The sequence below is a fragment of the Phasianus colchicus genome, chromosome 5 (genome assembly GCF_987193195.1).
Source record: "Phasianus colchicus chromosome 5, bPhaCol1.hap1.1, whole genome shotgun sequence".
In the NCBI taxonomy this organism is placed as follows: domain Eukaryota; kingdom Metazoa; phylum Chordata; class Aves; order Galliformes; family Phasianidae; genus Phasianus; species Phasianus colchicus.
The window spans coordinates 45,370,361-45,397,295 of NC_143440.1; the positions used below are offsets into that span (position 1 = coordinate 45,370,361).

General features: G+C 35.5%; 1 protein-coding gene across 2 annotated transcripts in view; it reads right to left on the minus strand.

The window, feature by feature from the left end:
- RPS6KA5 (ribosomal protein S6 kinase A5) overlaps positions 1 to 26,935 on the minus strand; it is a 75,067-nt gene that overhangs the window by 42,250 nt on the left and 5,882 nt on the right. For both annotated transcript variants that reach the window (XR_016467033.1, XM_031593096.2), the window contains exons 2-5: positions 21,795 to 21,866; positions 11,721 to 11,939; positions 8,530 to 8,645; positions 7,767 to 7,874 (exon numbers count right to left, since the gene is read on the minus strand). Coding sequence is in view for 1 of the 2 variants with exons in the window: in XM_031593096.2 (XP_031448956.1) it covers positions 7,767 to 7,874; positions 8,530 to 8,645; positions 11,721 to 11,939; positions 21,795 to 21,866 (515 nt within the window). In the remaining variant the exon portion in view is untranslated. The remainder of the gene's footprint in view (positions 1 to 7,766; positions 7,875 to 8,529; positions 8,646 to 11,720; positions 11,940 to 21,794; positions 21,867 to 26,935) is intronic.

The following is a 26,935-nucleotide window of genomic DNA, read 5'->3' on the forward strand; positions in this document are numbered from 1 at the left end:
AAGAGCATGGTAGTTTTTACAGCTGATGAAAAGAATATGCTTATGAAAAAGCATAAAGACAAAATGAAATTTCACAAAATAAGCTGTCTGTAGAGAAAGAAAAGAATTGTTGTGCAATGTAGTGTTTTATGTACCAATTCTGTGAGTGAAATCTGTATTTGAATAACACTGAGTTGCCCAGAGCAGGAAGGTGGAACAGAAGGGAACCAGATAATCTAGAAAGAAGCCAACGAAAGGTATTGCAGGCTGCTCTCAAGATTGACTCTTTACAAGTTTGTCTGTTTTTAATTCTCCAATCCAGACAAGAAGTACTTGCTGAGTTGTCATATTTGTTTACTGGAAAAAATAATACAATTATTATGTATGTTTTGGATGTGTTCTTCCATAGATTTCAGAAACATTCCAATAGAATCCCTTGTCTTGTCCGAACTCGTTAACTGGCAAACTAAAATGCTTTGTTCACTTAATGTGACTTCACCATTACGAAGGTTTCAAAATGACCCAGCAAGACAAGATGTATTGTTACTGCTGTTTGAAGTGCTCTGAAATTGCATAGCAAGTTTGAACAAAGTTTAAGTCTAAAATAGTCTTCCTACTGAAAGTGAAAAATCAATCTGTCGCAGGAGAAACAAGATTTCTCATACCAAGCAGGTATATAGATGAAAAACCAAGGAGAGGTAAACTATGGTTTTCATAAAGCTCTTTGTATCTTCAGTGTTTTTGTTAAGCAGTCACCTAGCAGATTACACCTCAAGTGAATGCATACACAGTTTAAGCTGTATGAGTAACTACTCACAGAAGCTTTAAATTTTGTAAAATATTCAGGGTGGTAGATAAGTAAAATCCAACACTCTTCCATGAATACCTCTCACTTACAGTAAAGTGGTACCAGTCTGCACGTAATACACACAATGACACAATTTAAAGTTTCAGGCCAATCTTTTGGAATTGCTTAATTTATAATCAAAACAAAGATCTCATTTTGACTTTTATTTAGTGAAAAAGTATTCTAGAAAATGAAAAATTGTAATCTTGATAGTTACAAGTTGTAATATTTCCAAGCCAAGGGTTTTCTGATGGTGATTAACTCCTATGGATAGGATAAAGTTTTTTCATTTTTACAGTCATTTAAGTTTCCTAGGAAAATCCACCAGTCTCTAGTGAAGAAACTGAGCAGCAGTTTTTTCCTCCTGCAGTGAGATTGAAGCATAGCATACTGCATTTTCTATGCAAGGAAATGTTTCCTTGATGTACAAAAAGGTACAAAATTCAAGGTATATGGAAGGCTTCATCAGTTTTTTATAATACGATAAAAGGCAACACAGCAGATTCTTCACAGAAGAACATGCTTTTCTTGGTATTTCTGATGTCAGCAGAAAGGCTGCTGTGAATCACGCTGAACTGTCAGAGAACAAGTTTCTATTGGACAAATCCAGAACTGCTTTTTCCAGCTCCTGAAACAACTAATATGTTTTGTGGTAGGATTATCGCTATGCAACCTGCCCCTACTTACTAAGAAGTGCCTCATACAAATTCTGAACAGGACACCCATGGAATAGTTTTAGTTTTTGTTTTTTTTGTTTTTTTTTACTCGATGATCACAAGGTGCCAATTTCATGTTTTGAAGTTTGCTCTTTCTTTTGCATAAGCTACTACAAGACAAGCTAGTTGAAGTAAATACAGCTAGCTAACCCAAGATGCATACACTAGATTGTATCATTTTGTTCTGAAGGTAGAAGGGTGGCAACCAACATCTTTCAAATGTTTAATGAAAGCTTTAATGAAAAAAAATTTGCCTCAGAGAGGAACTCTGTCAAGAAATACTAAGTACTCTATTTTAGAGCCTTTAACAGCGCTAATCAAAACTGAACCTGCAGCAGACCCAGCAGTCTTTGGGCAAATACCTGCAATTGATACCTGGCTAGAACTGGGTTCAGCATCTGCACCTCACCAAGTAGTGGACAATTAAACCCAAATTAAGCTTGCATGAGCTAGACAAACTAAAAGTTCTGCTTTCAAAAAGACATGGAGCTAGACTAATGATGAGAATGAGATTTGTTTGCCAGCATCTGCCATCAGAACAGGCACTACTAAGAAGTAGAGCAAGAACAGCTAAACCTACCAGTGAAGGGTTCACAGGCCAGGTAAGAAATGGGTGTCTTGTAAAGCTGTGGTCCCAACACATATTCTAGTGCAAAACTAAGCTCTCATCTACTATGGAATGAAGATTTGAGGAAGTGTTTTCACAGGTTTAGACCACAGCTATATCTGCTTCTGAAATGCAATGCAATTGCAGTTCTGCAAAGAAATCTTTAAGCCAGTTACTAATGATGGATTTGTAAAGCAAATAACCAAGAGATAAGAAAGCAAAAATCCCATTCCTGCAGGCAAGAAGATAGTCAGAAACAGCACCTTACTGCATGGGAGAATGCAAACATGCACCACTTTCAGTCCTGATGAACATTTTGTACTGAGTTTTTCTCAAAACTCCTGGTTTTAGATAACTTGTTTTCTAAAACATCAACCTATAATAAGAGAGTAAGAGTACCACAAGAGGGAATAAGGGAGTTGAAAGCAAGATCTGAAAAGAAATCCCACTTGCTTCAAACAGAGGTACAATCATAACGTATAAAAGAGAATTCATTCTGCAAAGAGCTCTACTAGCTCGCTGTAAAGCCTTTGTAAAATTTTTAAAAAGAGAATGTAAATAAAAAAGCATAGAAGATGTCCAATACGCACACCTTTACTCCCCCTGCAAAGCGTGAACAGAATATTTTCCAAAGTTGACTACCAACATATTATTCTAATATGTGATAGATGACAGCAGACAGTTTTACACACAGGTCCTTCTCCCTCCCTTCTCCCCCCTTTCCCCCCAACACCATTTTTTAAGTGACTTATTAAAATAATAAAACAGTATAGTATAAATTATGATTGCAAAAAACTGTTAACAACACTTGGAGATTTTGGCATAAAAACCTAGGCAATACATTTTGCACTCCAGTCTTCTGCTTTACCATTTCACACTAGAAAAGCAGCTGTATCTATCTGATAAGGGACCAACAGTCATCCAATCACTGATGACCTGGTTCTGCAATGAAGCGAGTCTTACCCTGCAGTTATGTAATTTTAGAATGTTTGATACATTATTCTACAATTCTACAGTTCTCAATAAACAATTTCAGGATACCTGGGGGCGGGGGGGGAAAGACCCCCCTTTACATAACAGAAGTACACCAAGTAGAACCAAGAATTTTACCTAGTACTGTTTCATATCCTTTTTCAAAACAATAGTAGTAATGACTGACTGTCCTGACAGGATGGATGACCTACATTAACTTCAGTATTCACTCTTTCATACCTTTTCCTTTTTTGAGAATCAGTGAATAACTCCTTAACCAAAACACAAGCAGATACAGTAATTCATCAGCAGTACAGATTTTAACTCATTTTTGCAAGGGAATACTCAAGGTTCAGAGCATTCACTCTTTCAGTGATCAGACATCACTTCAGTTGGAGAATTACGAAGATTTTTTAAATGAAGTGTACATCTGATTTACTAGGTCATTCAAGTGAGTTCACAAACAGCACTAAGAGCAAAATCAAGTTATAGTCAGTTTCCCTACCTTTCTTGACTACATCTGCAGTGCTCTAAGAACGCGTATGAATCTTTCTACCTCATCTACCAAAATCCATAGAGAACTAACCACCTTTTCATTCTTTTTCTTTTAATGAAGCCTTTTAAGACTAGCTACTAATTTTTCTTCCAGAACAAAGCATTCACTCAACCAGTGAATAAGCTAAAACAGCACTTCAACAATGAAGAGCATCTAACAGTTGCAACTACATTTGCAACTCTGATCAAAAGATTTTCAGATGAGAAAGCAACTGTATATCTAAACTATTCACACTAAGAATTACAAACATAACTACACAGATATCCAATTGACAAAAAACAGACAATTCAATCATTCCTAGCAGAATGATTACTGAGGCATTTGTGTTCTATTTGTGTTCTCTCAGACACACTGTTTGAAGATTGGCAACCTGCAATATTTACTACACAATTTCTTTCATCTTTATTAAGTAAACACAAAAATTTCAAAACAAGCCTAAGATAATGGAGAAGATGTGTATCAACACAGCAGACTTGAGCATTCCACTGCACTTCAGACAAAAAACATACAGGATTTAATTAACAAGAAAAAATGCTAATTGCGATGCATGATCCAATAGATTGGTTATACAATAATTCAGTGAATGTGTTCAGATTAAACATCTACATATACATCATTCTATAACATTTAGGATAGTTACAGAACTGAAATTGTAAGAAAAAAATATTAAAAATTAGCACTTCAACAATAAATATTAAAATGAAGATCAAAGTTAATGAGTAGGCTAAAGTGATATTAACCAAATCAAGATAATGCCAGCATACAAGTAGAGCTGTTAAATAAGACAAAAGTGTATTAAAATGACTAAGCCAGTAATCCTAAAGATTAATATACTGCACAAGAAATAGGATATCAAATAGAAATCTAGTTCTTTTTTTAAAGTATTTTGTAAGATTTAAAAGCAATACATAACACCAACATGATTGCACCTATGCAGTAAGAAAAAACAGTTTTGAAGACATTTAGATACAAGATCTGTTACTCTTATTTATTTTTTCCTCAAGATGAATAATTTATAATACACAATCTGCAAATAAATTCTATATCCCACTTAAACATGGACTTAAACTGAGATGTATTGAAACAGAAGGCTAAAGTATCCTCCCCTCCACCCCAACATTAATTCCTTATCGCAGCTAAGACTGTACACGATACAAAGTTATTATCCATACCAATTTCTCCAATAGCTCTACCTAAGCCCATTTTGTGGTTAGACTAATCAAATTGTTGGTACTCATGAAATATTAAGTATTGCTTAGATATCAGAAATTATTTCACGCTTAAATAACTTGTCATATTGAGCTATCCTGTACGAAAATTAATTTTTATTCAACTACTTTATTCAGGCCAAGTTGTTTCTTCTTGCATGCAAATACCAGCATATGGACTCTAAGATAAAGCAAAGGCAAAACCAGACTGTTTTCCATAATGTTAACGGCATTTATTAGTTGTTTTTATTATTATTACTAAAGAGAAACAGTAGCATAAAATGTTTAAAGTTTAAGAATATTGCTTTGAGACTGAATTTGTAGTTCCTACATGTTTAAGTACTCTTTCATAGTAAATGAGAAACAGAACATTTGACAATGTAGTGTGGTACTCTTCATATTCAGATGTCAGTATCTGAATATTGACAACAACAGGCTTTTGGTTTTCCTAGAAGTCACATGCATTTACTTCTTTTCACTCAAACACTGCTTAGGAAAAGTTTGGGTTTTTTTTCTCTTATGTTTGTTTAATCTGCTATGGCTATTTTAGTCAAGAGTTAGTACATTTTTTATTAAAAAGCTTCTTTTAGACTCTAGACTGGATAACTGGAAATATGCAACAATAATCAGATTGAAAGAAGGATCAAGAAAACGCTGAACTACGATGCTTCCTAGCCAGTACCTCCAATTACAAAACCATCTGAAATGCATAAATATATGGTAGTACAATTCTCTTTGATAACTCCAAATTTAGTTAGTGTGACTGCTGATAACTTGTATACTTTCTAAGTAACATAGATACTCCAAAGCAGGAGGAGTTACTAGAATGAATTCCACTTGAGTAAGCATGCTTCTGTAGACTTGTAGAACTTGCAAGAAGTAGGGTGGACAGGGGAAGAAGTGTGAAGAAAACAGAGGAAGGAAAACATACTAGCACTGCAATGCATTTACAAGAGCATATTCTTGTTTTATCTGACTTCTGCAGGTGTGGACTTTTAAGTAAGAGTGCTACCCAATTAGCATGAAAACAGGTATAAAGCTATGCAATTACACAGGCAAAAATTACCTCTTATAAGAGCATCAAGTCAGAAGTATAAATTAACAAGTAACTTATGTAATGTGAACCGTGTTCAAGGAGTGATCACATGCAGAGCACAAAATGAAATATCAATTGCTATGTGTAAATGGGATATTTTAATCATGTTTGAGCTTGGTATCTAAATTACAATAGCAAACATGAAAACTGCAGTCAAGTGCAGGCAATTTGTTAGGTTTTAAAAGCTAACAATGAAACTGCAGTTACATTTCTCCTTTCTTTTAACAGTAGAAGTGTTTCAGTTTTCCAACAAGGAAGATGAAAATTCATAAAGCAGAATGAGAAAAAAATAAGGGTAAATGAACAAACTTCAGTACAGGCTGAAAACAGAATGGATTAAGTCAGAGAACATTAAATGACCAAGCAGTAAGACCGTATTAATTTCAATTATGGAGAAAGAGGAATCAGATTTCATAGCGTGAGGAAAAGCTGCCAGGTATCCCTGATGCTTATCCCAGTCTTCACATCATAGAATCATAGAATGGCCTGGGTTGAAAAGGACCATAAAGATCATCTAGTTTCAATCCCCCTGCCACAGGCAGAGTTGCCAACCATTTCACTTTTTCTTGCATTGTTTATAAGGAACATCCCAAAGGTGAGCACAGATGAGAAATAAGAAAACTTCTTAAAGCCATCTGTTCTGAAACTTCTAAAGAAGGTTCTGATACATTATGATACGTTTTTATCATAAAAAAGATTTCCACCTCATTCAAGGCCTAGAGGACAACTCAGTGTATACCATCTCCTACATCTATTACACAGTATTTCTCAATTCTGAGCAGGCCTTACTCTCTTTAGCCACACTTTCTACTTTACAGTCATTCTCCTCTGCTGAAAAATGTATCTCTTTTTATTTCCTTGCTGGAAGCACACTGGTCTGACAAACTGCTGCTAATTCTTTGTTGTGCTACTTGATTGTGCTCTTGGCTTCAGTCTATAATTTAAGGAGAATATACTGACAGCATTTGTACTACTGCTCTGCTTCAGAAACTAACGTTTCAAGTCCTAAAATGTTGCCCTCCAAACCCCAGCAAGCTCAATTAGGAATTAAAATATTCTAGAGGAAACTACCAGCTACCTACTTTTAGAAAACCCCTTTGTTGTATCTAACAAAGACTTTCAAATTTGCAGTCCCATATTTCAACATCCCTGATACCTAAAGTGAAAGCTAGAAAATATCTATTTTTAAATTCTCTCAACAGCAAAATCCTGTGCAAGTTTGACACTCTAAAATCTAAAAAGTATATCTGGAGATAAAACTGTACTTTACAAATAATTAATGTCAACAGACAGTGATCACTGTGTTAGGTACTATGCATGTATTTAGTAAGAGATAAGCTTTTAACCTAAAAGCTTGCAATTAAGCTTATCAAAAGTGACACGTATGTGAGAAAAATACAAGATAATAATACAATAATTATCGTTAGCCTAAGTAAGAGTCATAGCACACCATTTGCCTAGTCACTGCAAAGTATTAGCACAGGCAAACATTTTAAAAAGGCATCTAAGAATGACAACCTAAGTGACTTTTCTGATTTCCATGGATCTCCTTTTGCACATAAAGGGCAGCACAAGGGAGGTGAAGACATTTCAGGGAGAACTAAAACAGATAAAAGTGTCTAAAAACCTTGGCAAGCCAAAGATCAATGAACCGAAAGCTTAAAGCCCTGTAAACAAAGACTACTAGATAATGTTCTTTAAAGACAATGTAGAGAAGACAATGCTATTATGATTTAGTGGTCATGGTGGATTCTGCCTTCAACTACTAGAAATTCAAATACTCACCTCATCAGTAAGAAACTCCTTACTCAGACCAAAGTCTGTCAGCACTACGTGGCCATCAGAATCCAGGAGAATATTTTCAAGTTTTATATCGCGATATATAATTCCCAACTGCAAAGAGAATTTAAATATTTCCAAATAAGTGCAACCACATCAAAGAAACACTGTATGCATTTAAAGGTTAAGTAAATGAAATTCCCATTATTTAATCTGACACTTCAATGCTCACCCTCAAAAGGGAGAATTTTAAAATGTCTTTGAAGAAAAATCTTTGAGACTCTTGTCAATTCTCAGAAATTAATGCACCAGATTTTGAAGATTGAAACACATAATATATCCTTTGCATCTAGAAATAACTGAAGTAATTCTGAAAACATTTTTTAGCTTCAGAACTCTTTCAAAGAGCTGTTTCACTGTATCAGAACAAGGAGAATTGAACAACAGCACAACCCAAACACTGATCTTGTTTATATAGGTTTGCTGACATATTCAACCATTTGATAGAGATAATTAAAAATTAACAATGATTTGTCAATAATGATTCTCTTCACATAGGCAAGAATGTGTAGCCTTCATCTGGTGCACATGAATACACATTTTATTGGAAAGTATTTTTAATGATTCAACTAATCTGTCCTATTTGTAAAATGTCTTTGCATTTAAGACTAAAGAAATTATCTTAACTTCATACGGCACAAAAAGAATATAGCTGTAGCACAAAATCAACTTGCAGTAGCCACTAAAAAAAAAACAAACCTCATTTTACCTTGTGTAGATGTTCAAGTGCCAAAACAATTTCCCCAATGTAAATTTGCACCTCATTTTCTGAGAATCTCTCTCTTTGTGAAAGATGAGTGAACAGTTCTCCTCCATTTATATAGTCTAAAAAGTAGAGCAAAGAACACATAAATTCACTTTCTGACAACTTAATTTTCTTATTTAATAAGTTAAAGCACCAATTAATATTGCAAGAAGATATGCTAGGATCAGATGCTTTTATTGTATCATTTCAACTGCAGTATTTCATTGTGCTGTACAATACATAATTTCCTTCTTAGAGGGGTGACAGAATAGTGCCAAATTGAATAAGCAGCAAAGCCATAAAGTGAACCTCAACTATCCATTAGTTATGAAGATTTCTTTTGCAAAAAATCTGTGTTTTAGTTTTTCAGAGAAACAAAAAACAGAATATCAATGACACCCTTATTTCCTATGAAATATTTAAGTCCAACAAGACACACTGACATTATCAAAGGCAATTCAAAAAGAACAGGTGTTGGGTAAAATAATCAGCTATATGCAATTACAGATTTTAACTTTCATGAGTGGAATGTGAATAGCAAAACTTATTCAAGGAGATTTCCACATACATTCTTATCTGGAAACCACACTTTCATTATCTACAGGACACGATGGGGTGGTTTTCCCCACTCGGGGAGGGGAAAAAACAGTGCTTCACTGTATCACAAACCCATTTTAGATATAAACTCACTAATTCTAGCACAATACATTTAAGTTATTCATCATTTATCAATGTAGAGCTGTTACAACAGGTCCAGAAGAGGGCCAGAAGATGAGCAGAAGGCTGGAGCACCTCTCCTGCAAAGAGTAAGCTGAGGGAGCTGGGTTTGTTTAGTTTGGAAAACAGAAGGCTCTAGGGAGATCTCATTGTAGCCTTCTGGTCCTTATAAACATGAGGGAGACTTCTGACATGGCCTGACAGTGATAGGAAAGCAAGAAATGTTTTAAGTTACAGGAGGGGAAGATTTAGATTAGATGTTGGGAAAATTTTCCCTCAGAAGGTTCTGAGACACTGGAACAACCTGCTCAGAGAAACTACGGATGCCCCATTCCTGGAGGCATTCAAGGCCAGGTTGGAGGGGGCTCTGGGCAGCCTGATCTGGTGGGGGGCAGCCCTGACTACAGCAGTGGGTTGGTACTACATAGGCTTTAAGGTCCCTTTCAACCAAAGCCATTCTGTGATCACACTAGCTTAAAGTTGATCTAAAAACTTGAATCAGCTCCAAATCCTGCATTCTGCAACACTGTTAGAAATGAAACTGTATGTCTGCAATTGATTCAGATTAAATTACTACTGCTATAGAATCCAGCAGCATGCAGGCTTGTGGTAAGTATTACAATAGAGTCCAATTCTAAAATCCCTAAAATCTGAAATTAAAATGTTACTCATTCACCAAGGCCAACTGAATAGAAGGGAGACAGAGACTGTTTTCCCTGAAAATTCATAAGCCACTGAATCACAGAATTCTAATATTACAAAGAAGTAATTTACAAACATTTATGTATGGTTTTCAAGAAACCATTATTATTTTGTCAAGGAAATCATGAAACTCAGATGACTTTGAAAGTAGCTTTAGGCCACAAGATAGGTTTCTTGGTTGTTTTTCTTTGTTGTTGTTGTTGCTTATTTGTTTTTACTGTTATGAAGGGTGGATAAGAAAAAAACCACCTAGAACACCACACTACACAACTTTTCCCATTTCCTGCTAAAAAAAAAAAAAGACACAAGAAAGAAAAGGACATTTCTAGAGCAACTGTTACTTTGAGAATGGATTCATAAAGACTTGTAGAATAGAAAAACACAAGGAACAAAGCCTTTAATTATATACCAGCTTTGAATTTTTTGCTTTAAACTTAACCTTAATGTTGTGTTATGGTGGGAAATAAATACACATGCCCAGTCAGTGATATCCACTGCATGTTCTTCAAAACTACCACACTCCCACCAATTTGACTCTAATGAGCACGCAATCCCAACTTTCTAATTTTCCTTTAATATGTTCTCATTTCTCAACTCTTACCTTAATATTTGAAAAAAAATCATAAATCTATAAATACCAGAATAACTGAAGGTGATACTTTTTGTGATGAGGTATCACAAAGCTGTTGGTGCACTTCTAGTTTTTGCTTCATCTCTAGTATCCTTCAGCCTCTGACAGTATTTCATATATGCCTTAGTGTCCTTATCAAAGGAACCTGTAAAAACCATTCTTACACTTTTCAACAAGAATCTAGTGAATACTTCATTTAAGCTCAAGTTCCTCAGGTAATAGTTTCATCTCACTATAATATACAAAACTATGGTAAGCATATAGAACACCTTACTAAGAACTGACAGCTAGTAGGAGAGGATTCATACAACAAGCTTGCAAATGCTAGACAAATAGATGTGGGAAGCAAAGTGGCAAGGACAGAAGATTGCTCTAATAATCTAATAAAAATCGTTATACAGCATTCATTATCAAACATCTCTTGTAAATGGGCATTTAAGAAAGTTACAAGAATTTACCAAAACTAAGTATAACAGTGCACAAAAGCAAGTAACAGATTAGAGTTAAAAACAGGAAAAATGTAAAACATGCAGTATGTTTGAAGTAGGAGGACCCCAGAAATCGAGTCACATTCAGATGCTCCACCTTGCCATTAACCTCTGTACCATATACACAATGGCATGATACAGAGAAAATAAACAAATCGTTTTAATGTTCATGAAAACATTTTCATTTGTAGTAGCAATTGGAGATTTTGCAGACAACTAATGCAGTGTTAAATGCAGTGTTATAATAGTAAAAAAAAAAAAAATGCATTGTTGTCTGCATCTAAGTGCAAGAAAATGGTATTTTTACTAATTTTCCATCTCTGTTTTAGGCAGTGACCACACCAGTAACTTAAAACAAGTATAATACTTTTATTTTTCCCCCCTTAAGTCACAGTAGAGGACTGAAGTTCAAACAGGAAAACCACAAATAAAGGCACTGTTGAAGGCAAACAGTAATTTACTTCCTATGCCCTCCCATACAACCTCCAAACACACAGTACTTAAGTCCACATGAAAAAACTCTAAAAACATTAAGGAGATATAAGGCTAGATTATATATTTGATTATCATATTTTATTTTCCATTAATAAAACAGTTGAATCCTGAAAACTACTTACCTAAAATGAGATGAAGCTTTGTATCTGTCTGGAAGGCATAATGCAATGTGACCAAAAATGGTGACTGCCTAATGTGTTCCAATACTTGTCGTTCTGTCCTTGTGTGCTCAGTTGTTTTGGCTTTTTGAACTATTGTTGCTTTCTTCAGTACTTTCATGGCATACAACTTTCCAGCATCATGGCCACTTACTTTCCTTACTAGGAACACTTTTCCATATGCTTAAAAAAGAAAGAGGGGAAGAAAAACATTTAGACTACAAATCTGGTAGGTATCTTGATATTACTGCTGATTATTAATATTACACAATATTTCTCATTTGGTTCTTATTTCAATTATTCTTTGTTATGCCAGCACCAAAGTTCCAAAAGCTTTTGGAAGTTTTTTCAAAAAGCCAATGAATTTTTCCTGTTAGTATTTAGAACATCAGAAATTTAAGTCTGTTCTGAACCTAAAGGAGCACAAGCTAGGGGAATGCTCTCAACAGAAGTTTTCTGAATACAAGCAGGAAAAAGAAGTCATCAGGATCAAAAGACTGTCATTCCAGACTCCTAAAGCACTCAATCTAAGTGTTCTGTTTACATTTTGGTTAAAAAGACACTCCACTTTGGAGTAATTAGGAAGCAGCAAATATGGACTTTTTTTTTTTAATCAAAAGGTTCTTATAGACCAACAAATTTGACATCTGTACAAGACAAAGCTGTAGGAAGAGTAGCAATTCAATTCAGTGCATACGTGAACAAAATAACATGAGAAAGAATGAGGGTTACATTGGAAGATGTAATTATTACTTCTATTAATAAATTCCATAAAGGAATCATGAGGAAAGAAGCATAATATAGCTGACTTAACTAGGTTTCTAAAGTACGCATCTTTTCTTATAAAAGAATCTTAAAAATATTAGGCAATTGCAGTTCAAAGAGGGGGGCTTCCCATCAATTAAAAACACGTCAGCAACCAGAAAAAAAATAATCAAAAGGTTAAAAGCAAATATTCAGCTTTTAAGATGAAAAGAGAGCACCACAAGAATTTGTCCTGCATTTCAGTCATATCTGAACTAGAGTGAGGAAGTTAGTGCTAAGTGCTACAACAGATATCAAAGCTGACTGATAAAAAACAAAATCAATAATAAGTAGATGAATAATAACATGACAGACATTATTCCAAAGCAGTAAATTAGTAATCCATGTGAAGTAAGATAATCATCAATTGGACATACTTTTCTAACTGTTAAATATAAAAACTGCCATTACTATAGGCATTGCAATGACAAACTAGACCTCGATGGCTAGTGATAATCCTAAAGGCAAATACCACAGGAGACATTTAGTACAGTATGTACAGTAATAAAGGGAAAAAAATGGCACACATTCACCACAACACAAAACCAGAAATATCTACTGCTGTGGTATGAAATCTTCGTGCATTCCCATTTTGAGTAATGCACATTATTTCAGTCCTCCTTTCTTCTGCCTCCAGAAATAAAAAGTACAGAACTTCAAGTCACAGAAATGAATTACACAGATTATTCTAAGTACAAAGGGAACTGAACACAAAGTCTTTTTATTCAGCCTGACAAAAGAAGAATACTGAAGATACTAAAAAGTTAATCCAAAAACCTGCAAGAGGGTAAGCAAAGAGATAGTTTTCATTGTCCCTACAAATAAAATCACTAAAAAAAGCATCAGGTATCAAAACTAACACAAATATTCAAATAAGCTTTGGAATCTGTCACATTATGTTGCAGATGTCAAAGTGTAGAAAAAGGTTATGTAAATCATCAATGGCAAGGAATTTACAGGAAGTATTGCAGAACACACACAGAGTCTCCTGCTCAGGCAGGCCCCAAGCTGCAGCCTGCTACAGGCATATGAAAAAACCATCACTGCATGCCTCTCCGTGTTCTTCCAGAGTCACGAGAGACAGAACCCTGAGCCAGCAGAGTGTTTGGCATAACCCCTGAGGGGCCATTATCATCACATCACATTCCCAAAGAGAGCCCTCAAGCATCTCAAAGCTATAAATGCACTACATAGAATACACTGTCCTGATGGGAGACACTGATCTTTAAACACACTACATAGCACATACAGCTCCCAAATCACAGCTGTGTGCAAATTCATCTTTTCCTAGATAGGGAAAAGTTTTCAGTTACCAAGTACTTTATTTATATCTCTACATGTTAAGAATGGCAGAAAAAAAAACCAGAAGAGGCTAGTTTCAAGCCTCATCTGATGCAGGTGACAGATATGAGATGGCAGGACTTCCCACCCCCTCCCTAGAATTTCAGTATTACACAGCACTCCCCAACTTCTGTTGTAGCTCTTCTGTAGCATGCCAGTAAGTTGGACTCGGCATCCAATCTGGTCATCAAGAAACAGGTAAACATAGACCTACAAGATCACCACAGGAAAAAGGGCACGGGCTGTAAATCCTCTCATGATAGACAGGGACAAATGACCTGAATAAAAGTTGTATGAATCACTTTTCATGTTATTCACCTACTTTCCAATACTGAATGTTGAATTATTTTTAGCATCTGAAAAACAGGTACTACAATTGATAGGATTGCTTTTAAAAAAAAAAAAACAGACCCCAAACCACCACAACTGTTTCCATAATAGCTATTTACATCTGTTTGAGTTACTGCTAAAAAAAAAAAAAAGTCTTCTCAAAATACAAAATCCAGTGTGAAGAATGGCTTTAGCTTGTTTCTCAACTGCTTAAGGGAAGAGACCCAATTTTCACTGATTTCCAGCTGGAGCTTGATCTTTAACTTTCTTCTGTCTCTTTAAAAAGCACAGGCTACAGCATAACACAGAAGCTTGCATAGGTTCCCAGGAGGCAACAGCTCTATCAGAAACGTTGGAGAATGTTAGGTTACACTAAATTAATTAAAAGCCTCTGCATTTTAACAGTTAGCTACTTTTACATTTGGTTATACATTAATGCATCTCAAGCAGCAGCACTCTGGTATTGTATTAACAGTGTGCTTCTACAGCTTTAAATAAAGCACATAAGAAAATTATCCAGTAAATGTATGAGCTACACAGAAATCTCTAAAAACTATACCAGTGTTAAAAGAATTTGCAATACAGAGCTTTACCATGGTATAAATTGTTTCTTCAGAAATCTGAAAATGACTGACAGCACGAGGGTTCTCAATAGTTTTCATGAGAATAAACCTTAAGAAGCACTATTTTAATCAAATGACTCATGACATACCCAACACCACAATTTCCAGTACCCTGTGAGAAATCTACTTACAAAGGCAGCACTGCTGCAGCCATGTGAGCGGCAGCAAGGAGAAGGCACACAAGCTTATGTCAAGAATGCTCTTACCAGATAATCTTATTTCAGAAAAGCTTTTTATCTCTCTCAAAGGACCACATTTTGATGTTCATCCTCATAAAAATACTTGATATATATACCAAGCTAAGGCAGAAATGTTTAGCCAGCAATACATTCCCCAACAGAGAATCACACACATGCAGCCACCAAATATTTGATCCCAAAATTAATTTAAAATGTATTCAATTATGGAAGAACTAAAAGACTACATTAAGTATGCATAAATAAACTATATAAGACTGATTCTTACAGTTTATTAAGTGGAGCAAGACAAATAACGAAGGTGATTGCAGATTGATACGGATATCAGCCCTTATAAAACAGGGGTTAAGACTTCTTTTCACAAATACCTTTTTCATAAGTACTTAGTAATACACACTACTGTATGTAACAATTCAGCAAGTAATTGGAATATTCATTTATCGAAAGCCAATCAACTAGAAAAAATTTTGTCTGACTAAATGCAAAAGACATTAAGCCATTGCATCATGCCAGCTAATTCTAACAAGAAAAAGAAAAGCAATTCCTACTGTTGATAGCACACAATTGTTTTTGTGCTTTTTTAAACCCACTAAAACTTGACATTTATATACGGAAAAGTTTAAAGTAGTATTTTTAAGTGCTAACTCAAGGTAAATTACATTTAAATTACATTTTTACTGTCAGCATAAGAACAATCATGATACAGCAATAGTAAAAGGCTCAGAGGAACAAGATACCTAATATATGAATGCATTTCACTGTTCTTGTACGAACGCGTGCCTTATGACCAATTTCCTCTGAACTTCTTGTTGTTGACAGCGCATAATTTAATATAATTAAAGAATTCTGAGGCAGAGCTCCTACTGTGCAGAAACTTGTCCACATACATTAAAAATCAGGATGCAGCAAAGACAAAGGCATTCTGCTCTAGCAGCTAAAAAAAAGAAATGGTAACAACAAAGACAAAGAGCCGAGCAAAAACCTCAAAGATTAAACAACGGCATTTTGAAGAAGCATCTTCAATTCTCATTGTTTGGCACTAAATAACCAATGACAACTCATTCTCTGCCATCTTCCCTTGAATATCAGACACACAAGCGTCCGTAACGGACTTTTCTCAACACTATTAAAAGCAATTTCCTTATTCCATTAAGCAGCCAAGCCAACAATGATAAATACAAAAGGCGGAAAGTGGTAAAGGGGGTAAGCTGCTCTTGAAAAAGTACTTTCCACCAACACGTTGCTTCTGTGGCACGTTCTCTTTGGTCTTGTTCTTTTCACTTTGCTTGCCTTAAAAAAAAAAAATAATAATGCTATACTGGTCAATAAGTATTGCAAGCAATGTCTAAGCTCTTTAGTTTTAATTTTTAATTCCCTTCCAGAAAGTTCTTAAATGAAATCTCTCATTAGTCAGATAATCTACTAGTGGAGAAACATCCCTCATCTCGCACTGTTACCAAAATTGAATTATTTTTTCCAAAGTTTCTTTGAAGACACTGCATGCTCCTGGAGTCTGATTATTAACTGATATCTGCCAGGATCATTTTTATACTTCCTTCTTAAACGCGGGATTGTATTTATTATTCTTCTCCAATTAGGCTGAATGACTTCTGACTCATTAGTTCCAGTAAAAATCTTTGCTACTCATCTCCAATTTCACGTCCCAATTCTTTCAGAATTCTCTGATGGATGAATGGGATTAAGTTGTTGCAGGTTCTTTAAGTGAATACAGTTCCTTCTTTTCAGTCTGCTCTTTCAATACAGAAGAATTATTTCCTATTCCTAAACTTCATCTCCAGTCAGCCAACCCACTTTCTATTCAATATACCTTACAGTTGTCCGAAGTAAAATAATAATTCTAGTTTGGAATTATTTACAGGCACTCTCTGATTTAGGTTCATTCTTCTGTGCACAGTAAACCCACATCTTTCTTCCTCTTCTTAATCTTACAGGAGAAGAATTTGTTACATTTTCTCCAATACTTTTTGAAAGATCTAACTTAATTCCACAGTCTTAGCTTTGGACACTTGGACCTCTCAGATGGAACTGCAGTATTCCTTACCCTCTAACAAGATTGTGAACCGGTTATCGAAATCTAACATTGCTTCTACCAATTTACTTTGAATTCATATATCAGATCCTAAATATCCTCCACATGCAAGTCTGAGATGGAATTCATAATTTAGTTCTTTTGTTTTCTTGGAGAGGCTTTATATCTTGATTTTTTTCCTTATTTATCCATTTATTAAAGCGTTTTATAATATCAATCATGGCATATAAATGAAAACCTTTGTATTTTCATTACATCTTTTTAACCAACTTAGTCACTTTACAATAGTTAATTTCCTTGAGTTCTTGAAATGAATTCGGATAAGCATTAATGATTAGATAATTTTTTATTTTCCCTGTCTAGCCACATAAAATTAATACACTTAAATCCTCATATGTTAGCAATTTCCATTTAAACATTTAATTTCCAGTGATTATACAAAAAACTATTTTCTTTTATGTATGACAATTTTATTCTCATTTATCTTCATTGGGAGACTGTAGCTCATCCGGCACACCAGATCAGTAGGGCTCACGCTCAGCAGCCACGTGCATTCTCCCTTAAGCACAACTGATGGCCTGATTGAAAGTGGCACTTATTGAAATCAGAAGCAGAAACAGTTGAGCAGAAAAAGAAGTAATAATAATTATATGTAGCAAAACATATGACCCGGAAAAATGCATTTCTTATTGTTAGTATTTCTAATAAACATTTTAGAATGAAGTAAATAAGCCAAGCAGAAATGCATAAACCACTGCAGCCACCTCCTACTATTGTCCCCTTCAGGGCTTTTTGAAGGGTTTATATTAACCTGCCTGTTAGGCTCTATAGAATGGATAGTTTGTCACAGGAAAAAAATAGATAGGAAGAACAGCTGGAAACATTAATTCCATGGGCAGGAAACATGAAAATTCCACATCGGCAAGGTTGTATAGAAACAGCTGAAGAAAAGGATTTAAATGAGAACAAAAAGAAGCTGGGATATCAAGGTTATACTACATAGAACAAAGACAAGGCAGAGAAGTCAAGTAAACAGTAATTCACTCCCAGAGTAGCAAGCATATTATTAATAGTTTTATTAACAGGCATATTTCTGTGGATTTTGTTCTACTGATGTAAAAGGCTACTGATTTCTATTACAAGTTTATCGTAATGATATGTATTTAACACAATATAAAGGGTCCAACTTTGATTAAATGGCTACTAACTCAGGCTTCCTTGAATTTTCCTATGAGACCGAGGTGAAAAGAGATGGATAATTATGATTTTGTTGTAACACCAAAAAGTAAACTATAACCAGCACACCGCCAATCGTGTGTGTGTAGAACAAAGGAGGCATACAGGAATGCAAAAAGAAAGAAATGCAAATTAAAGAGAAAGTGTGAGATTATACTAAACCATAGCATGACGAAACACTATTTGAAAAAAATAGCTTAGCTTAATTTATTGTAATTTTAACAAATAGACCTTCTAAAAAAAAAATCTTAAAAATCAAGATAAATTAACCTTCACTGCCATCATCTGAAAAAACACCACATCAAACCTATATATAAGCTACCATAATCACACATGCTTAAGCATAGTGTAATCTCACATATTTTGAATATCACCTTTACTTACTACAGCTGCCTCACACCAAACTGTATTTTAAAATATTGTAATTAGTTAAAAATAGTATCTACAGACAACAACTTAATATGCCTGAGAGGCATCAATACATAACATATATTGACTATACAGTGCATCTACAATGCAGTACATCAACTACGTTGAAAACAGTGCACTCTGCTTAACTCCACAGAGAAGGATTTTAAACACAGAAACTCAGCTCCCATTTAGCATTAACTGTATTGCAGTAATACTTCAAAGCTCACATCAGGATAAGGCTTTTCAACTGCCGGAATAAAGATAGCTCTTGCCTAAAAATAGGGCAACGTGTAAATAGAAGCCGTGAGATGCCCCCTTTTTCTTTTTTCTGATTTGTTCCCAAACACAAAATAGTAGGCCTTTTGTCACCATGAATCAATTTGTCTGAAGTGACATCAACAACCATGCATATCTTCAACTTCATAGAACTTACAAGTAAAAGAATCGAGCAGTTCCCAGAACTTCTCCCCCCCAAAAAAAACAAAACAAAACAAAAAAAACAAAAAGTGCTCTCCCATCTCATCTATACTTTCATAGTATCAAGTCACTAATGAAAAGACAAGGGCTGCTTGAACAAGTGTTTAGGTTCAAGAGCCACCCTGCCACCACAAACACCCCACAACACTTGAAAAACATTTGAAATACTTCAAATTTCTGAAACAATGAAAAACATTATTTCTCATCATTTTTCCCCCAAATGGTAAATACCATCTAATAAACCCCTACAGCTTGCACCACAGCCAACAGGCAGTTAATCTTAGGAGAATGGCACTTTAGCTTCATCAGAATTAGGTTGCCAACGCACAGATAAAACTTGAATATACATTGAAGAAAAAATCCTCCATTCTTATTCTCATAATAAAACCACAGAAGAAAGTAATTCTGACTTACTTTTCAATACTAAAGCATGCAAACACCCTCTGATCATTTTCCTCTTTTTTCTTTTTTTCTTTTTTTTTTTTTTTGAGAGCAATCCTAAGGATGACAGCAGAAATGCAGACAAGTAGTTTTGGACAACAGAGACCACATATTAATTGAGGCTGACTCTTTCAGGGTATAATTTAATGCTAGTTTCCAAAGACAGCCTGCCATTCTGAATACTTCTGAAATGTTGTGATTATAGATAGTTTCCTTCATGCTCTTTATCGTTCCCTCAAGCAAACATATATTCTGGTACAAAGAACTGAAGAGCAGTCATAGTCATTGCTGCAATCTCAATTCAAGTATGAGAACAAGAAATTACAGGCCTGAACAGGACCCTCACAACTCCCGATACCACACAGTTAAGATCTTGTAGCAAAGTTTTCATGTAAACACTTGGTTAGATTCTTATTAATAACAGCTATGATAAAATAATCTCTCTGTTACAGATGCTGCAAAGGGAAAAAAAGCAATGCATGCTGCACAGGAGAAAAATACATTAAGTAAGATAGTCAATATATACTGACTGACTGCATATCCCCAGAAATTCTACATGCAGCAGATAATCTGCAATTATGTTGAAATTTAAGTTGAAAATTGTTGAAAATTAAGATAATGTTCAGAGCTGCAAAGTTTTGTTGACAGTATTTAAAGAAGAAATGCCTAGCACAGGTATACCCTCTTGTTAAATAACCCACCATTCATTCAGCAACCTCCACCAAGAATGAGAGCAATATTTGCTTATTGCAATTCCCAGAATGCTTCTCAATAGTAATTGAAATGTCCTCACCAAGAATACCTAGGTTGCAGAATCTTTCAAGAACAATGCAAGTATGACTGACTGTATGTTGGGACAAGCAATAAAAGGACCTCTTCAAGGCCACTACAGTCCTGTTCCCAGGGATTCCATATCACTGCAAACACTGAAATTTCAGATAGTCATTTCCTGGACAAGCAAAGAGAACTTGCTCTCCCTTAAGACTCCAACAGTCTTAAGATTTCTTAAGGACGTATCTCAAGCTACTATTGGAATTACATATTAAAACAAAACAACATGGATTTCCTAAATACGACACAATACTTCCTCCAAAACATCCCTTCAGGGTACCAAGGTGTGCTTGGCTTTCTGCAGTTTGCATGGATCTTGCAATCAGTTCTCGACATAATTTGAAGCCCACCAAGAGGATGTTCCTGGAGCAACCTAACTACTAGACTATGACAAAGATAGACAGACGTACTCCCTCTGTGTTCTTCACATACACAAATATTCAAGTCTTCTTGCCCCCTATCACCAACTACTGAAATTAAACAGCAAGAGTTCAGTTGTGAAGCTTTTCAAGTTTAATTAAAAAAAAAAAAACGTCAGAAATGGAAAAATACAATGTCAGTGATCTAATGGCATAATTTATATTTATAAAGACTCTGCATGACATTAAGTGTGATCACCAAAAATCTTTGCTCCTTTTATAGGAGTAATATGTGCAACGATGGTCTCACTGCTAGCTACTAATATGTAAATATGCTAGGAATAATAAAAGCCATAACTTTTAGTCTGTATGCATGCCTGTGAACGTCCTTTCAACAAAAGGGAAACAAAGTTTTAGGGCTATCAACATACAACATGTTGCTGACTACAGAGAGTAATCCTACAGCATCTATCAATCTTCAACATCACATTAAAACCTGCAGTACAATAGCGAACGTTTTCAATCTTAAAAACTACTGGGGCTTGACTACAACAGGAAAAAAACTAGTAGGGTCTATGTCAAAACATACAGTTGGCCTGGAAAATGCAATTGAATAGTACACTGAAGCTGCAGCTTTTTCAGAAATGCATCAAAACACAGTTTGAAAATTTAATGAAATTATCAAGTTCATGTCTTAGGTCAGATTTTTCACAAACTGTATTATACCTTAACAAATCTCCATTATTTCTTTTTCAAAGTATATCTTCAGCAGATACTTCAAGCTGTAATATCTGACCTCTAACTCTGCTCTGTGTTTGCTGGAAATCAATGCATCTTCATAAAGAATGTTCCAATTACCAAAAATTAAGTATAGTTTTGTTTTCTCACTGAAAGAGTAATGCTTCCAACATGCAATTTATAAAAACAGTGCATCTTACCCCCAGTTCCAAGGACTTTCAAGAGTTCAAAGTTCTCAATGCCAACTTTCTCTGCATGCCCTGTCAAATTTGCTGAAGGAAGGAAAAAAAAATCACATCAGATATGCAATATATCAAAATATCATATTCCTACAAGCTTTAGTAAAATAAGTTAGCAGTTGAATGAACTAAGCAGCATTAAAAGGACATTCCAGCAGCATATCATACTATAGCTTGAAAAGCAAAGATGAACAGTATTTATGTCTTCATAGAACTCTCACTGAAACCCACCTAGCCCAAACTTCTGCTCAGATGCTCATGCACTAACAGCTCCAGAGGCTAATATCCACAACCTTCCCTAGGCAAACTGTTCCAGGCATTCATCCACACTAACAGTAATGTATTCTTTCACTAATACATAACAGGCATTTGTCATGTTTCAGATGGCACCCGTTGTCTTTCATCCTACCACCTTGCACCACTGAGAAAAGCCTAGAACTGCTTGCTGTGTAACCTTCAACTGTATACTTCTAGAAAGCAAGAATATCTTTCCTTAATCCTAACATCCTAAATATTACCATGTTCTTGGACTACATGGTGTTTAAGTTGATGTAAACAGAGCTCCAACGACCATTCATTTAACACAGAATTATTAAACATACAAAGACATTTTGCTACGATGGAAAGGGAAAGACCTTGAATCTACAAGGCCAACAAATCTGGAAAAACCTGAAGCTGAAACAAAGTTTTTTCATTGGCTGGAGAGTCCGGGAAGAGAGCTCCATGTTTGTATTCTGTACCACTGAGTATATTTTGTCTAACATGTTTTTCTAAGCAGGGAAACAAAGAGCCCTATTTTTATTTTTTTTAATAAGCTGATGAAAGAAAGTCTGAAGTAGCTCCAATTTTTTCCATCTCTCATTCCTATCATAATATTAGCCATCCATTTCTATTAACATGATGGCAGCACATGTAATAAAGCTGCTCAGTGAAATTATACAGATTAAAGGTAGGAAGCCAAAAAAGTAAAGTTTGATTTTCCAAGCCAAGTTCAGTCCATGATCTACTTTTGCAAGCAGCTGCATAAACAGTTTTACTAGCACAATTAGGGATGCAGTATCAAGCACCAGAAGCTGCATATGCTGTCACGATTACTAAAAGAAAGCCTCATAGTAATTAAAGGCTGGTTTTAAGGAAAAAAAACAAAATAAAAAATAAAAAAAATAAAACGGAGAACCAACAGAAGATGACAAAATCAGCTTCCTCCTTTCAAACCAAACCAGAATGTGATATGTCTGAGAAACTTCATCAAGACCACGTGCTTTCTGAATTCACTATCAAAATTCATATTTGTTGAACTGTAGTAATTCCAACAGCTCAAAGCAAATAGAAAACTAAACTTCAGAAAGACATCTCTGTGCAAAGAATGAGCAAGCATAAAAACCACACTAAATAAATGAAAAAGAAAACTCATGACTTATTCCAACAATCCTAGGAATCTGTAAACACACACAAATGCATCCGCTGGGGATAGGCTAACAGCGCTCTCATGCAAAGCACTGATGAAATCTCATCTGAAATACCATTTTCAATTCCTAACATCCATTTTTATGGGGGATTAATCAAGCTTGGAATAAGCACAAAGAACGCTTAAAATTACCAGGAGATAAAAAAGCCTAAAAACTTTCAGAGTTTTCTCCCTTGTATGAGCAGAAGTACATGACAATTGCAGATGTGAGCACATCTACAAGCTATCCCAATATTACATGTAATAAAAAACAGATCATAGAGAAATTATTCTTGAACTGATCACAAGAGTAGTCATTAAAACACAGAAACACATTTGGTAGGCAAGATTTAGTACCAGAACCATTTACAAATCAGTGAATGAATATGCATTACATGAATTGAACAGAAGCTTGCCATACTATTAGCAGCAAGTGCATCATTACAGTAATTGCTGAAATCGGTGATATGGATAATGTACCCATCTACCAAGAGTGAGGGAGACCCAGACTGAGTGAATATCTACATAGGTCACACTGAAAGTCACCAAAGAAATTCAAGACAGAACTTCTCTAGACTCTGGCTCAATAAATGCTGAACTCAAAACAGTTAGAATTTTTTCACTTCAAAATCCTGATTCCAAACTTCCATTATGCAGTATTCCAAGAAGGTTTTTACCATCTCATACACTTGAACAGCTGTCAGCAGAAGGCCTTTCAATTAAACACTCTTCTAGAATGCACAACAGTTGTTTAACAATGCTATGTTCTTGGAACTGCATAAGACAGAGAATGGAACACAGAGAAACACTGCATCTCCAATAACATGCTGATGATTTGTAACACTGGCAATAGTCCTAGAAAGGGATCAAGTCCTGAACTCTGTCCATTAATCTGAGTTATACCTTAAACTCATTTTAATTTGCATTCCACATTAAATAACAGTAGTGAAATGTTATCCACTGTCACGAGATTAGACAGTAAGTAGATAAATGATAACTCATTTACGTACTTCTTACAATGTGAACCATTGTTTTGCACTGTGGACCACAGTTTTGCACTACCCACTTAATTCCATTTTACTTCCATTTTGGATATTTAATTGCTTTAGAAAAAATGATGAAATAGTTTGTAAGTTATTGTAATCTTATTTTTAATAACAGGAGTGAAAAAGAATAGTGGGAAATACGCTTATTTGTGATAAGAAGCCCTCCCCCCTTCTTTCGGCATTATACTGAGGAAACAAAAACATTCCTCAAGACCAGGCAGCTAAAGATGCTGCATAACACATGGAGGCATGAGAGGATGCTAGCGTCATACAAATTCTGAGAATGACTCCCATAAAGAAGGCAGCAATATTATCCTCAATCTAAAATAAATCAAAACACTAATAATACATCTTCAAAGCTACAGGTCAACAATTCCTAGAGAGCGCTCCTCCCAACACTGTCATGTCTGGCAACAGCCTCAGTCCATCTCTAAAGTCATTACCCAAGAACTGCAAGCTGAAGAGCCTGTAGTGCCCGTGCCATTCTTTCCAATGACACCACTAGAACAGCTCTTTATCACCATTTCCTGAAAGTAAAAGCAGCAGCACTTTTTGACACTGAGATATGGTGTGGCTTCCTCCAAAACTACAACTGCTATATGACATCTCCTTGAATGCTTTGAGGAGCACTACTTCCAAAGATCAGTTATTACTTTCACCAGCCATTCCTAAAGAACCCAAGTGCCCACTGCTGAAGATTTTTCAGAACTGCTTTCAGCAATTCAAAGATAACAGTTCCAAAGAGTCCAAGAGTCCTTAAAGGGCAAAGAAGGCCTTCACAATCAATGACAGAACAGTGTGAAATCTCTCCCATCCCCAACTCATTGCCACGCTAGCATTACTAAGAGAACATGACCCAACAACTACCTGTGCAACCCATACAAAGACAGGGGCGCAACAGGATGTACAGTCATCAGTGAGGCTCTTTGCAACTGTAGTATCACAGCATCTCAGCATGCGCAATGATGCCATTCAGACACTGTAACTGCAAACACAGCTCAATTTAAGAGGTAAGTACAAGGAAAGCATCTTTGAAAACAGAATTATTTCTCCATGCCCTTTTTCTTCACTAGCAGAGCAGCACAAAAGAAGGGAATCAAACATGGAGATGAAGGAAGTACTGCCCAAGTCAGTAGGACAGTGGTTTCTCAACAAACTATGTGAAGCTACACATAGCACAGCAGTACAAATGACACGAACACATCAACAGAAAAAACACAAATAGTAAGTTCACAATACGTTTAAGGAAACGAGCAAACTGCATAGGTACCCAATTAGAAAAAGCCCTTATTTACACATTTCCTCCAGTACATAATCCACAGTATCTAGCACTGGGCCAACACAGAAAGGAGAACACAGAGCTGAGGTGATGGCAAAATACAACAGATCAATCCAGAAACGAGGAAAATGACTAAAAGGAAAGGCCATTCATGAAAACAAAGAGGAAACAATGATAATGGTCTCAATTATCACCTTTGTTGAACACGAATGTCTAGAAAGACTTGCACTGTGAAAACAAACCTCCACATGCACAGACACCAAAGCATGAAGCAGCATGTATTGCTGTTCTCAGCTCCCGGGAAGCAGAGCAGCCTATTTGATTCTGGGAATCGGGACAAAACGCTTCTACTTGGAGTACCTCCAGATGACAAAGGAGGTGACTGTCACCTGCATTACACTTGAACTTTGAGATGGCCCAGTGTGAACTGAGGACTGCGCAAGATAGTAGAGCAGAATGACTACTTCCTTACTCAGAGTGAACAGGAGTGTTTTTCCTTGAGATTAAGCAAAACTTGCAAGCTATTTACAGAGGGAGGAGGGGAGAACAAAAAAAAAAAAAGAAAACCAACCAACAACACAGCACATAACCAAAGCTTCACAACTATTCATTAGACACTGATGAAAACATCTAGGATGCTGTATTAGTTTTCTGTTATATATATGTTTGAAATTACACCTTGGATTGTAACTCGTTTCAGCAACTGAGATCTACTGTGAAAGCAAGTAAAAAACATCCCACAGTCCTTTCAATCTGAAAGACTATCATCAGCTAATAATTGTCAGGCCACTGAACAAAAGTTCCATCTAATCAGTACAAGGAACCATCTTACAAACTTAAAATCAAATTCTCAAAGAACAGCTATGAAAAATATAGATAGTTCTTGAGGTGATTTTAAAAAAGCAAAAATAAAACACGCCCATAGTTTGAACTCACAGTGAAGAAGGAAAACTGCAATTCATGCTACTCTGAACTTTAGAATCACAACTGGGGTAACTGTGGTGACAACCATTCATCCTCTGTAACATTAGGTGTTTAAGAAAGAGATCATCTGAGCTGAAAAATATTCAGGTTTTGAAAGTTGTTGACTATAGTCCAGTAGGCCTGGAAACCAAAGCTTTGGACAGCCAAAGATGACAAAAATCTTCTGAAGTATTAGCTAAGTATAATACAGCATGTGGAAATTCAGAAGTATGAAATACTGTGGGAAAGGCAACAGAAAACAATCACTGCCATTACTAGCATAGATTGAAGCTGTAGAACTATACCCCAAAGTTGTCATCTGTATATCAGAAGCTAGAAGAAAAAAAAAACAAACACATTGATAACT